A 12712-nucleotide genomic window follows, 5' to 3' on the forward strand; every position below is an offset into this window, starting at 1 on the left:
TATAACCATTCCGTCGGATGAATGATTTATCGTTACGTATTGAATCATAAGGTGACATGAATATTTTAGTAGCGTGGTGTCTAGGCAGATGATACGATAAACGGGACGTAAGAGAGCGATGATGAATGAACTAAATGATATATTTAGACTAGAAAATAAGACGCCATACAGCATTCCTCTCTCTCTCTCTCTCTCTCTCTCTCTCTCTCTCTCTCTCTCTCTCTCTCTCTCTCTCTCTCTGATATATGAAAGTAGTTATCCACCTACTCATTTAAAAGACCAAACCATAGTTTTCAATATTGTGCAGTAGACGAATGTATTGTGGCCTTATTTAAATGTTATTTCTAACATGTGAAGTTATAGCCTTACTATTGGTTTTGAGAATTTGTTACATACCATTTGAATTGAGCTTGGATAATCCATTTTTATAAATAGAAAGAAAATAAAAATAAAAAGATGCACTCTGAGAAAACCAACCATCGAAACAAACAGAAAACTTTCGTCGTTTTTTTTACCACTCAGAATTAGTACTTTGTCGACAATTTTTGATAACGACTTTGATTAGTATTTTATCTTCAATAACGAATTTGCTTCAAATAATAAGCTACTCTAACAATAACAAAATTACTAAATATACTATGCATGCTATATCATAGTTTCTGATAATTTGACTGTGTCTAATCTGTAAGAGGCTGCAAGGAATATCTGTCTAATAATCATGACAAACTAAAGAAGAAATTGGGATAGATAGTATAGGAAATAAATTGACCAAAAATTTTATTTAAAAACAATAAATACAAACAAAACACACAAAACAGAAATAAAAACATTAACGTTGTATCATACAATTTGCCAATTAGTAGAGGAAATTAGGTAAAAAAAAACCCTTGAATTGTGCAATTAGGATTGAAAGCATGAAAATTGCATCAGTTGTAGATTATGAAAAATCCTATAATTTATGCTATAGAACCACTCGGAGAGATCAATATTTAAAATTGTAAAATTTTGAAATGGACGACAAGACAATTCATTCATTCCTATTGTGTAAACATTCAAAACAAGGCGAACCAAGGTTATTTTACGTCATCCTTGAATTTCCATTGGTGACTATTTTTAGCGTCAAACCGGATGTTTTCATTTCACTAAGCTTTCGATTAAAAATCGTCAATCTCATTCAATTTTGCTAATTCTATCATGGGAAATTTTATATAATAGATTTTTGTGTATCTGATTGAGAAAGCATAATCAATTGCACTAATAAAGACAGACTGACAGACAGATTCGCAGAACATAGCTTGATTAAATGTCGGAAACCGGTGTTGAAATGGCCATCCTTTCCCCCTCCCCCTAATTATTTTTCCAAAAATACTGCGATAATTATTTTACGTGTATTTTAGCCTATTTTGGTCAGACCTTGTAATAGTTGGTGGCCAAGATAGCTCAGTTGGTAGAGCACTCGCTTAACACGCAATGGGACCGAGGTCGATCCCAGGTGCAGTCGAAATGTCTTTACAGCATTGATTGCGTAGCTGGGTCTATTATATCTGGCGGAAAGTATTTTGCGAAAGACTAGCATCCTATTAAAAGGGTATCAAACAATTGCTATAGAAAACGGGATAAACTCCGGCTTTGTGGACCGAATGGTTCTGAAAGACTACCGCTTTTTGATACAGTATAGAATCGGCATGCGTATAAAATTGTATCAGAACGCGATGATAATCGTCACCATCATCATCATCATCATCATCATCATCATCATCATCATCATCATCATCATCATCATCATCAATCCTTATGAATCAGTATTGTGTTAAGCTGCGTTATATTACGTTATTAACCGCATGGTGACAATGGGAGCATGTTCTATCTGTACCGTTGTGTCCTTGAGTAAAGCACTGCACACAAATTGCGAGCTCGTTCCGCTATAATTAAGTGCTCGGCTAAAAGCACCCACGACTGTTCTACCTGTGGTTGTCCAAAAACTACTCTGTACTGATTGCTTGTTTTGTATGAAAAAGGTCTTACATGTCAACTAGATAACACCACGCCATCTCATTCTTGCTTCAACCGCCCAGGAATACACAATGCTACAATACTTACTATATTTTGTGTTATGTTTTCAACGTTCCTTTTGCTGACGAAGGGTTTGTACCCGAAACGTCCATTGTGTGTGTACTGTTCCCACCAGAAGCCATTTGTTTGCTACTGTAAATGATCAACAATGCATTTAAATTATTGAACGAACATTGTGTTCTCGTGGTTATTTTTCATGGATAAGTAATGCTAAATATAGGGGAAAATGAAAGCACTAAAAACGCACTGTTGTGATAAATTGCGATAGTGGTTCTATTGCAGGTGTTCTTTATATGGGTCTTAGCTACCTGTATGCAAATTTTCATGCTTTCAATCAGAATGTGCACGGTTTGAGCTCAATTCCTCCTAATAACTTCCTCCGAATATGAAGGGGAAAAAACATGTATTTCCTCAGTTATCTCCTTTGTTTAATACAGCTTTAATAGGGAAAATCTAAGGCCTTAAACCGAAACATTATGATTCATTGCCAGTGTGGTTCTATAGCAGATGGGTTTTGCATGGGCTTTGATAACCTGTATGCAAATTTTTATGCTTTCGACCCGAATTTGCACACTTTTAGCCTAATTCCCCCCACTAAATACTTTATAGAAACAAACAAATACTGAAAATCAACAGCTGAGACATTTTTTTAAATGATGCCACAAATTAAAACAATTGAGACGAATACATTTGACCGGAAAACGTGAGCATTTGTATAGTGCAATATCCACTTAAGTGTTTAAAGCGCTTTACAAAGTGTCCTAACCAACAGAAACACCTAACGTGAAGGAGGAGATATGACGCTTGTTAGGCGATAGTACACTTTTTTTTGCGACAGAGAAAACACTGTTAATGGCCAGGTAGTCATTTTACACTTAAGTTAGATGAGATAATATGATTTAAGAACCTTTTCCAAGGACTTAAGTATGCGTCGCTCAGAGCTGGACTCGAAAATATGACCTTCCAATCCAAGGGCGAGTGTCATACCCCTAAATCATATCAGCTGTGTAAACTTCAAAATGAATTCGCCCGAATTCGTGTTTCATTCGGCTGATCATAATGTGCTTATAACGTGACACAGCTTTCGTTTTATTTTGTAAAAAGATATCAAATAATGCGAAAAACTCTTAAGTAGCATCCGATTTCTCTTTATTATCATCTTTTATTTTTATTTATTTAGATTTTGTAAAATCAGGGACATGGTATTACGTCATTGTATTTTTAGGTGTGGACATCGTCATAAGTGTACTTGTCATTGTTCTTTGAGTTGTTAATTTAGTGTTAGATGGACTTGTCATTGTCATTGGAGTTGTGTCATAGTGTTAGGTGGGTAGGGTATTTTTTTTAATGTTGTGGACATCATCAGAGGCGGACTTGTTATTGTCATTTTAGTTGCGGACATAGGGTTAGGTGGACTTGTTAATACGAAAACCAAGGATTATTGTCTTTTTAGTTGCGGACATAGGGTTAGGTGGACTTGTTAATACGAAAACCAAGGGTTATTGTCTTTTTAGTTGCGGACATAGGGTTAGGTGGACTTTTTAGTTGCGGAGTTCTTCATAGTTGGACTTGTCATTGTCATTTTAGTTGGGGACTTCTACATAGGTGGACTTGTTGTCACGGGTGTGCATTGGACATTAGCAGGCCAATCACACTTAGATATAGTCGAATTGAAATGAAGCCCGGCGGGGCAATTCATAATATACGTGTATCCATTAGAGCATTGATAGAATTTTGTGCAATCTTGAGGGTTGGCAAACATTCCATTGATTTTTTCATTGCAGAAACGGGATTGTTGACGTTTTACACAACTTCCATTGACCAGGATGGCAAAACTTAACAAGAGACTTGCTACCCAACACATCATCTGTGTATTGATATAAAAAAATTAATGCAAATGATGAGCAAGGAATCTCAAGAATGAATGAAAAAACGAACAAAAAAAGCAAACAAAATATAACATAGATATAGACGTAAAAATATATATTAAACAGAAATGAAAAAAAAGATATAAAATTAATGAAAACAAAAACAAGCGGAAGAAGGAAACTAAATAATAAAATAAAAAGCACAAACACAAACAAACAGAAAAGAAAAAAAAATCAAGACAAAAACGATTCTGACCAATTACCAAATTCTTCGCGTTTTTGAGTGGAAGCCTTCGGGTCATTACATACTAAGAATACTCTGCTTCTGGTTCATTTAGACGTACAGTTTATTGATCCCAGGTCTGACGGATATGTATGGGATAACCGGGACAACAACTCATGAACACTGAACGCGTAATCAAAAAAATTAACTGACGCCTGACACACTTCAGTGAACGCCAACGCTAGACAGTTTTATGGGAACTGGCGCATCACCGACGCAGTGACGTGGTTGCGGTGTCGTTGATCTTCCCACAGGAAGGTGGGGGGGGGGGTGAAAACTTTTTTATAAATGTCAAATATAATTGTTGAATTTGACAAATATGATCTTCGTAATCAGCGGCCATAAAAATAGGCAAAATCACGCGGGGGAAGTAATTAATTACCGGATTACGGAGTTCATTTATTTAGTTGTGTCCATCCATCAGACTATAATGACAAGACAAGTACGTCGCTCTTTCCATTTGTAATAATATTACAAAAATAGTCATGCGCAGAGCAATGTCCGTCTCACAAGGATTACTGGGTCTGAGTTGCTGGCGTATACTTTAGTTACATCTTTATTATCTATAAAAAACACTTGGAGGGCTTCGCGATGGTTATTGTATAGGTTGCTATGATAAAACAATACCGATAGCTATTCCTTATTCATATTGCATAAATATCCTGATATGGAAACTAAGACCGCTGTATTTCTTGGGTGGATTTTACATTACAAAAGAAACTGGATCTATAGTCAGATTTTTAATAATTGGCGCGTGTTTTTCTTCTCTTTCTCAGCTGTCCCTCAATGCACATCTGCAAAGATTTTGTATGTAGCTCTGAATCAATTTGTCCTCATTAAAAATTATTTTTTCGTGAATTGAAAAACAAATAATTTCGCTTATAACAGTTCATTTAACAACGATAACAGGTAACGATCTGAACTCATAGAAAATTTACTTTATTAAAATTATGAATTTTCCGCTTATCCAATTTGAAGGAATTCGTTAAAATGGAATGTCCGGTTAATTGAAACTTAAACGAAATACGTAAAGAATTTGAATATGAAGGAACGAATGGCAATTTTTAACTGTCAGACATCTACATTTTATAACTATTAATACACATTACTGATAATTACAAATGAAAATGATTATTACGCGCTTCCAACATCATTTTGATTGCAAAATTTTGATAAATAATTTGTGTTTATGCCGAAGAGGTTTATTTATCCACTTATTGATCTATCCTTTAACATTTAAATTGTCATGTGGAGATAATTGTTTATATTACTTTCATGATTTTGTAGACTAGTTTGTAACTGTTGACAAATAAAATACATGATATCTGAAACAATGTGAAATCAAGATAATTTATCAGAGACATATGTATCGTTGTTGTTCTCATTATTATTGTTGTAATTAATATTTCATCGGACTACGAACTATGTAGATTTATGATTCATTCAATCCTGACCAATTTTGAATAACCAGTATTCTATAATAATATGTTTCGATTTTACAGTGTCGTATTGATGTATGTTTCATTTCTCCAAGGTTGTGTAAAATTGACTGTGAATGATACAATGCAAGCAGTATGAGATTCTGTAGTTATAAACTATCGTGGAATATTATATATAATGTCTCGGCCATATAATGTGAGTGACAATTTGTATTCTATATTAGCTCTAACCATCATTATCGAGCACTTTCGTACCTACGAGTACCCACCAACACTCATATTATAATATATATATATATATATATATATATATATTATATAAATATATTATATATATATATATAAGGCATTTAAAGGATAATTCGTAAATCCAGCCTTTGGTAAGATAAGATAAGATAAGATAAGATAATAATAGTAATAATAGTAATAATAAATAATAATAATAATAATAATAATAATAATAATAATAATAATAATAATAATAATAATATTAATAATAATAATAATAATAATAATAATAATAATAATAATAATAATAATAATAATAATAATAATAATAATAATAATAATAATAATTATTATTATTAATAATAATAATAATGATGATGATGATGATGATGATGATGATGATGATAATGATGATGATAATGATGATGATGATATGATGATGATAAATAATAATATATAAATAATAATAATAATAATAATAATAATAATAATAATAATATAATAATAATTAATAATAATAATAATAATAATAATAATAATAATAATAATAATATAATAATAATAATAATTAATAATGAATATAATATAATAATAATAATAATAATAATAATAATAATAATAATAATAATAATAATAATAATAATAATAATAATAATAATAACAGTAATGATATAAAAACAAAAAAAATTAAAATAACAAGAGCAACCGCAACAACAGCATCAACAAAAATAATAATAATAACAATAACAACAATAATAACAACAATGACAACAACAACAATAACGACTAATATTGCAACATCAACAACAACCACAATTGCAATATCAACAATAATGTCTAATATAGCAACGACCAAAACAGAAACTAAAACAGCAATATCGATGAAAATAAAACACAAAAAATACGGTAACAATAACAACAAAAGGAGCAACAACAATAACAACAACGACAACAATAATAACAATTAAGAGTAAAATAGCAACAACATCAACAACAAAACCAAAATCTGAAACAACAATGACAACGACGACGACAACAACAACCACTAAAAAAATGAAAATTGTGACTATGTCATTAGTAACTTAGAATGTGCAGGCTACAATGTGATAAACAAAAGTCAGAGAGGTCGACCAAGGGGTTGATTAATGATAGTTCGTTCTGCCTTACAGAAAATAAAATTATCAACTGAGGCAACCACCTTCAAATCGTCGAATGTCAACTGAAAGACAAAAACATGAAGCTTAATTTTACCCTTGTTTATCATCTAACAACATCTAATAAAAACAAAACAACGACAAGACATTGTATTTGCATAATCTGAACGATACGACATCGATCTGTCAACAAAAGACAATCTTTATCTCTTAGGGGATTTCAACATCCATGTGAATGATGAGTCAAATAACAATGGGTCGGACTGTCTCAATATTATTGAGGCACAGAACAATGTCCAAATCATCACAAAAGCAACGCACGAAAAGGAAAACACGTTAAGCATCGCAATTAAATCGTAGTGTTATTATGCACCTCCGTTGACGTGCATCTTAACGTATCGTTTTTATACACCTCCGTCGCGCTTCCGCACCCCACCCAATTTCATCAGCGATATTGTGTTTCTGTATTTGGACATGGCGAAAGTTATATTGTGACATCTGTAGGATGTTTTTATTAATAAATATATATAAAAATAATAATTTAAAAAATCGAAATATAAAACCAGAAAATAGCAGTTGCAATGAAGGTAAAATAATGTTTTAGAAAGACCTTATTAAATGTGATGAACAGTCAGGTGGCTCCGTAGCGCAGTGAACAAGATGTCAGACTCAAACCTTGAACGTACTGGGCTGGGTTCGATTCCCATCGTAGATATATTTTTTTAAAAAGTCTACTTTATTGAGAAAGACAATATGTTTGTTTGTTTCTGTTTTCTTGTTTGTTTGTTTGTTTTTTTTGTTTGTTTTTTTTTTCAAAAACGTTTTACCATGTTTGAAAAAAAAAAAACTTTGATTTTAATTTTCTAAAATTATTCATTTATTTGAGATCAGTATTTGTGTGTCATGTTTCTTTCTACTTTTGATTTGCTACTAGACCGAATTCAGAGGCTCTAGAATGGTTTACATGCTATCTACGAGACAGATGTAGACTACAGTTGATGCAAAAGAAAACTTCTCGCACATTTACAAGGGCAAAATGTTGGAACAGAATTACACCAGACCTTCAGTCACTACATTGCCTTCCAAAAAAGAAAGAATACTGTACAAAATCGCATTTTTGCTTACAATTGCCATCTTCATACACCACCTGAATACCTTGAATGCATTGAAAGGGAATATAAACCATCTCGATCTCTGTGATCTGCCAGCTCTTTGCTAATGGAGGAAAACATCCCAAGAACAACGTTTGCTGAACGTGGTTTTGCATATTCGGTTCCAATCGTTTGGAGTTCTTCAACACCAAAAACTAAACAGTGTGAAAGTCTGCCATTTCTCACACGGTATCTAAAAACCAATCTTTTTTATCCTTCTTCTGTGATTCTATGTTAAACTTGAACAAACAGCAGGAATAACGATTAAAATTGTAATAACAACACAACAACAACAGCAGCAACAAAAGCAACAACAACAACTAAAACAGTGGCGAAAACATCAACAACAATTATACTAAAATGACAACAACAACGGCAAGAATAACAACATGAACACCACCAACAATAACAACTAAAATAGCTATAACAGCAAAACAACAACAACTACAACAACAACTAAAATAGCTATAACAGCAGCAACAACTAAAATACCAAAACAGCAACAACAACAACTACAAAATCCACAACAATTAAATTGCATAGAAAGCGCTATACTAAATGTACAGCATTAGTATTATGCTTAACAGAAACAGCAATAGCTAGTAAGTATAACTGAACAAAATCAGCTGCCAAATATTCAAATTGATATAACTGTTATCTATACCAAAAACAAAATTAACAGAAGGAAAGAAAAAAAAAACTCAACAAAATATTGTGACACTTACCGTAGCGTTTAGAACCTTCATGATCACTTCGAAAGAAAGGAATGAATACAAAAACGAAATTTTCCCCGTATTATAAAAAAACAGTGAAAGCCTAAACTCCTCCTTCTATATATCTATTACACACTAGTGTCAAATTAAAAACCGTTATGAATAAATTCATGACACTTTATGACACTTAGTTGCGTGTGTTCCACGGAGAAACTCTCTCGACGTATAACACAAAACCGTAATTTTACCCGTATAATTAAAAAAATCAGTGAAAAAATAAACTCCTCCTTATATCTATCTAACACATTAGTGTCAAATTAAAAACCGTTATGAGTACATTCATGACACTCTTTGACACTTTATGATTTCTTGCCAAAGTCTATGGGAATGTCAAAGATGATGGTGATGATGATGACGATGATTATGATGATGATGATGATGATGATGATGATGATGATGATGATGATGATGATGATGATAATGATGATGATGATGATGATGATGATGATGATGATGATGATGATGATGATGATGATGATGGTGATGATGATGATGATGATGATGATGATGATGATGATGATGATGATGATGATGATGATGATGATGATGTTGTTGTTGTTTTTGCTGTTCTAAGAATATCTCGTTTGTTTATAATTTAAAAATAGTAATGGGTGACAGGTTAGGTATAGAATGTTTTGTTTTGATAAGGACAATATTGTTGACCGGTCGTACGTCGTTGTGGCCATAGTAAGTCGGCGACTGTGTCAATGGCTGTGAATAGCGTTGAAATAACTCACAATACACAGAGATCTAAAATATTTTCTATTTCATTTAAATTATTGGGTAACAATCCTAAAATTATCACAAAACCGTTTTAAAAGTTACGATAAAATTTTCATCACTGTAAAGCACGTGAAATTATACACATCCACATATAAAATTATAATCCAGTAAGAATAGAAATCGTTGTAAAACATCAACAAATCACAGAGCGTGTGAAAATCAGCCTTTCAGCGATAGATCACACGCATTCCCAGGTTCAATCCTCACTGACGTTCACATCCAAAAGCCCTGGGTTTACTCTCCAGGTTCACTTCCCACTTGTGTCTACATTCCGTCTTCTCCCCGAATTCATTCACCACTACTATCTACAACTCAGTGTCACAAGGTTTCCTCCCCTCTAATATTGACTATCCATTATCATGGGTGTTATCTCCATGGATCTCCATCTCAAATGGTCCCTGGTTCAATTCCCACTTGTGCTCACCCGGTCCTGGGTCAATTTGTAGTTTTGACTACGATTTGTTTTATTAAAATAACGCGAGGGTCCCGTCTCTTTATCGGCTGCTCAGAAAATAAGCAATCCATCATAACAGTACAACAGTTGGAAACAACCTAGTGATGGAGCTCCTTTTGGAAATGTTACTATGAATAAATTGCTGTACAACTATTTCCTTGTTACAATGCAAAAAGAATCCTTTCCAAAAAACATATAGACAAACGGAAAACTGCACAGCTAGCTAAAACTACTCCCAAAAAATTATAAAATCTCAAAAATTTGCAAAATATTGCAAAAATCTGCAGATTTTACGGTCACAGTGCGATGCAAAAAAAACCGCCAGGCCAGTAATTTACTTCAAACCCATAACAGTTATAATAACTCTACATTAAAACTCAGTTCATATCCATAACACTTCAACATCAAATTAACCACATTAATTCAAGAACACACTTCTATGGTATAATATTATACTTCAAACCTACAACATAGTGCTCCATGCACCGTGCTATTTACATCCTTTCTGTGATACAGTATTATAATTTAACGTATTTTCAATTCTTACACGTCAGGTCATTCGTCGGGTCTTTAAAAAATCGAGATCATTGTAGGAAGAATTATATTATCATGAAGGTTAGCAACATCCGACTTATATTTTTACCAGCACAAATCAAAACAGAAGGACTAAGTGACAACTCACTGCCAAGTCCTAGATTTGAAAAAAAGTAATATTTCCTTTGTTTTAAAGAACTGCACAATTGTACTGCACAAAGAAACAATTCACGTAAAGCATTTTTGCAACAAGATCAATCCTTAGCGGTTAATCGCAGATAGCTAGCAGACGATTTACAAACTGGCAAGGTCCGTGACAAAAAAAAAGAAATATGAGAGACAGATAGATAGATAGAGAGAGAGAGAGAATAATTTCGCATCAGATAGAAAAACTCGGAGGTTCTTATCTCTCTACTAAAATAAAATTGATAACACAAATGACAAAATCGGCCCACAAATAAGAGAGTTATAAATTATTCATAATAATTTTTTAAGTTACAAAAATTGTCATCAAAGTCATTTTTTATCACCATAGTTTTTGGTTGGTCTCAGACTATTTTCATTACAACAATGAGCCTATATATATAGAGAGAATTATTATCTTTATCATTATTATTATTATCATCACCATCATCATCATCATCATCATCATCATCATCATCATCATCATCATCATCATCATCATCATGATATTATTATTATTATTATTATATTATTATTATTATTATTATTATTATTATTATTATTATTATTTTTTGTTATTATTATTATATTATTATTATTATTATTATTATTATTATTATTATTATTATTATTATTATTATTATTATTAGTATTATTATTATATTATCATTATTATTATTATTATTATTATCATTATTATTATTATTATCATTATTGTTATATTATCATCATCATCATCATCATCATCATCAACAACAACAACAACAACATCATCGTCATCATCATCATCATCATCATCATCATCATCAACAACAACAACATCATCATCATCATCATCATCATCATCATCATCAACAACAACAACAACATCATCATCATCATCATCATCATCATCATCAACAATAACAACATCATCATCGTCATCATCATCTTTTAAATTCCCAGAGACTTTGGCAAGAAATAATTTTTTTTCCACACAAAAAATACAGGCACATTGAGAGTTTCTCCATGGAAATGACGCAACTAAGTGTCATAAAGTGTCATAAAGTGTCATAAATGTACTCATAATTGTTTTTGATTCGATTTTAATGTGTAATAGATAGGAGTTTAGTTCTTCACAACTTTTTATAAGAAGGGATATGTTTTATTTTTGTTTTTGTTTTGTTTTGGTTTGTTTTCTTGTTTTTTTGTTTTGTTTTTTTTTTGTGTTACACGTCAAGCGAGTTTCTTCGATTAACACACGCAACTAAGCGTCATTAGTGTCATAATGTGTCATAAATGTATTCATAACTGTTTTTGATTTGACACTAGTGAGTAATAAATAGATTGTAGGAGGAGTTTAGCTTTACACCACTTTTTATAACAAGGGTAAAATTCCGTTTTTATGTTCATTCCTCTCTCTTTCGATCGAAGCCATCATGAAGGTTCTAAACGCTTCGGTAAGGGTCAATATTTTTTAAAGTTTTTTCTTTCCTTTATTTAATTTTGGTTTTGGTATAGGTTTCTGTTATATTAATTTGAATATTTGGCTACTGCTGATGTTGTTCAATTATAGTAGTTATTGCTGTTTCTGTGAATCATAATAATATTGATGTACATTTAGTCAAGCCCTTTCTATGCAATTGTATTGTTGTGGTTGTTGATTTTGTTGTTGTTGTTGCTGTTATACTATTTTAGTTGTTGTTGTTGCTGTTATATATTTTTTATTTGTTGTTGTAGTTGTTGTTGTTGTTGTTGTTGTTTTGATATTATAGCTATTTTAGTTGTTGTTGTTGGTGGTGGTTGGTGG

At 32.0% G+C, this 12712-nt stretch overlaps 1 protein-coding gene and 1 long non-coding RNA gene across 2 annotated transcripts in view; one reads left to right on the forward strand and one right to left on the reverse strand.

Moving 5' to 3' along the window:
- Positions 1–3205: 3205 nt before the first annotated feature.
- Positions 3206–9124, reverse strand: LOC144956967 (uncharacterized). Its single transcript, XR_013642055.1, has 2 exons — positions 8922–9124; positions 3206–3940 (listed from the first exon to the last, which is right to left on the reverse strand). It is a non-coding gene; the product is annotated as an uncharacterized LOC144956967 (long non-coding RNA).
- Positions 9125–12104: 2980 nt separating this feature from the next.
- The window catches only part of LOC144956965 (chitinase-3-like protein 1), a 7538-nt gene continuing 6930 nt past the window's right edge, over positions 12105–12712 (forward strand). The window contains exon 1 of the mRNA XM_078887832.1: positions 12105–12362. Within this exon, the coding sequence (XP_078743958.1) occupies positions 12342–12362 (21 nt within the window). The 5' untranslated portion in view covers positions 12105–12341. The remainder of the gene's footprint in view (positions 12363–12712) is intronic.

Source organism: Berghia stephanieae, chromosome 11, assembly GCF_034508935.2.
Source record: "Berghia stephanieae isolate SIO BIC M18660-M18661 chromosome 11, UCSD_Bste_1.3, whole genome shotgun sequence".
NCBI classification, from domain to species: domain Eukaryota; kingdom Metazoa; phylum Mollusca; class Gastropoda; order Nudibranchia; family Aeolidiidae; genus Berghia; species Berghia stephanieae.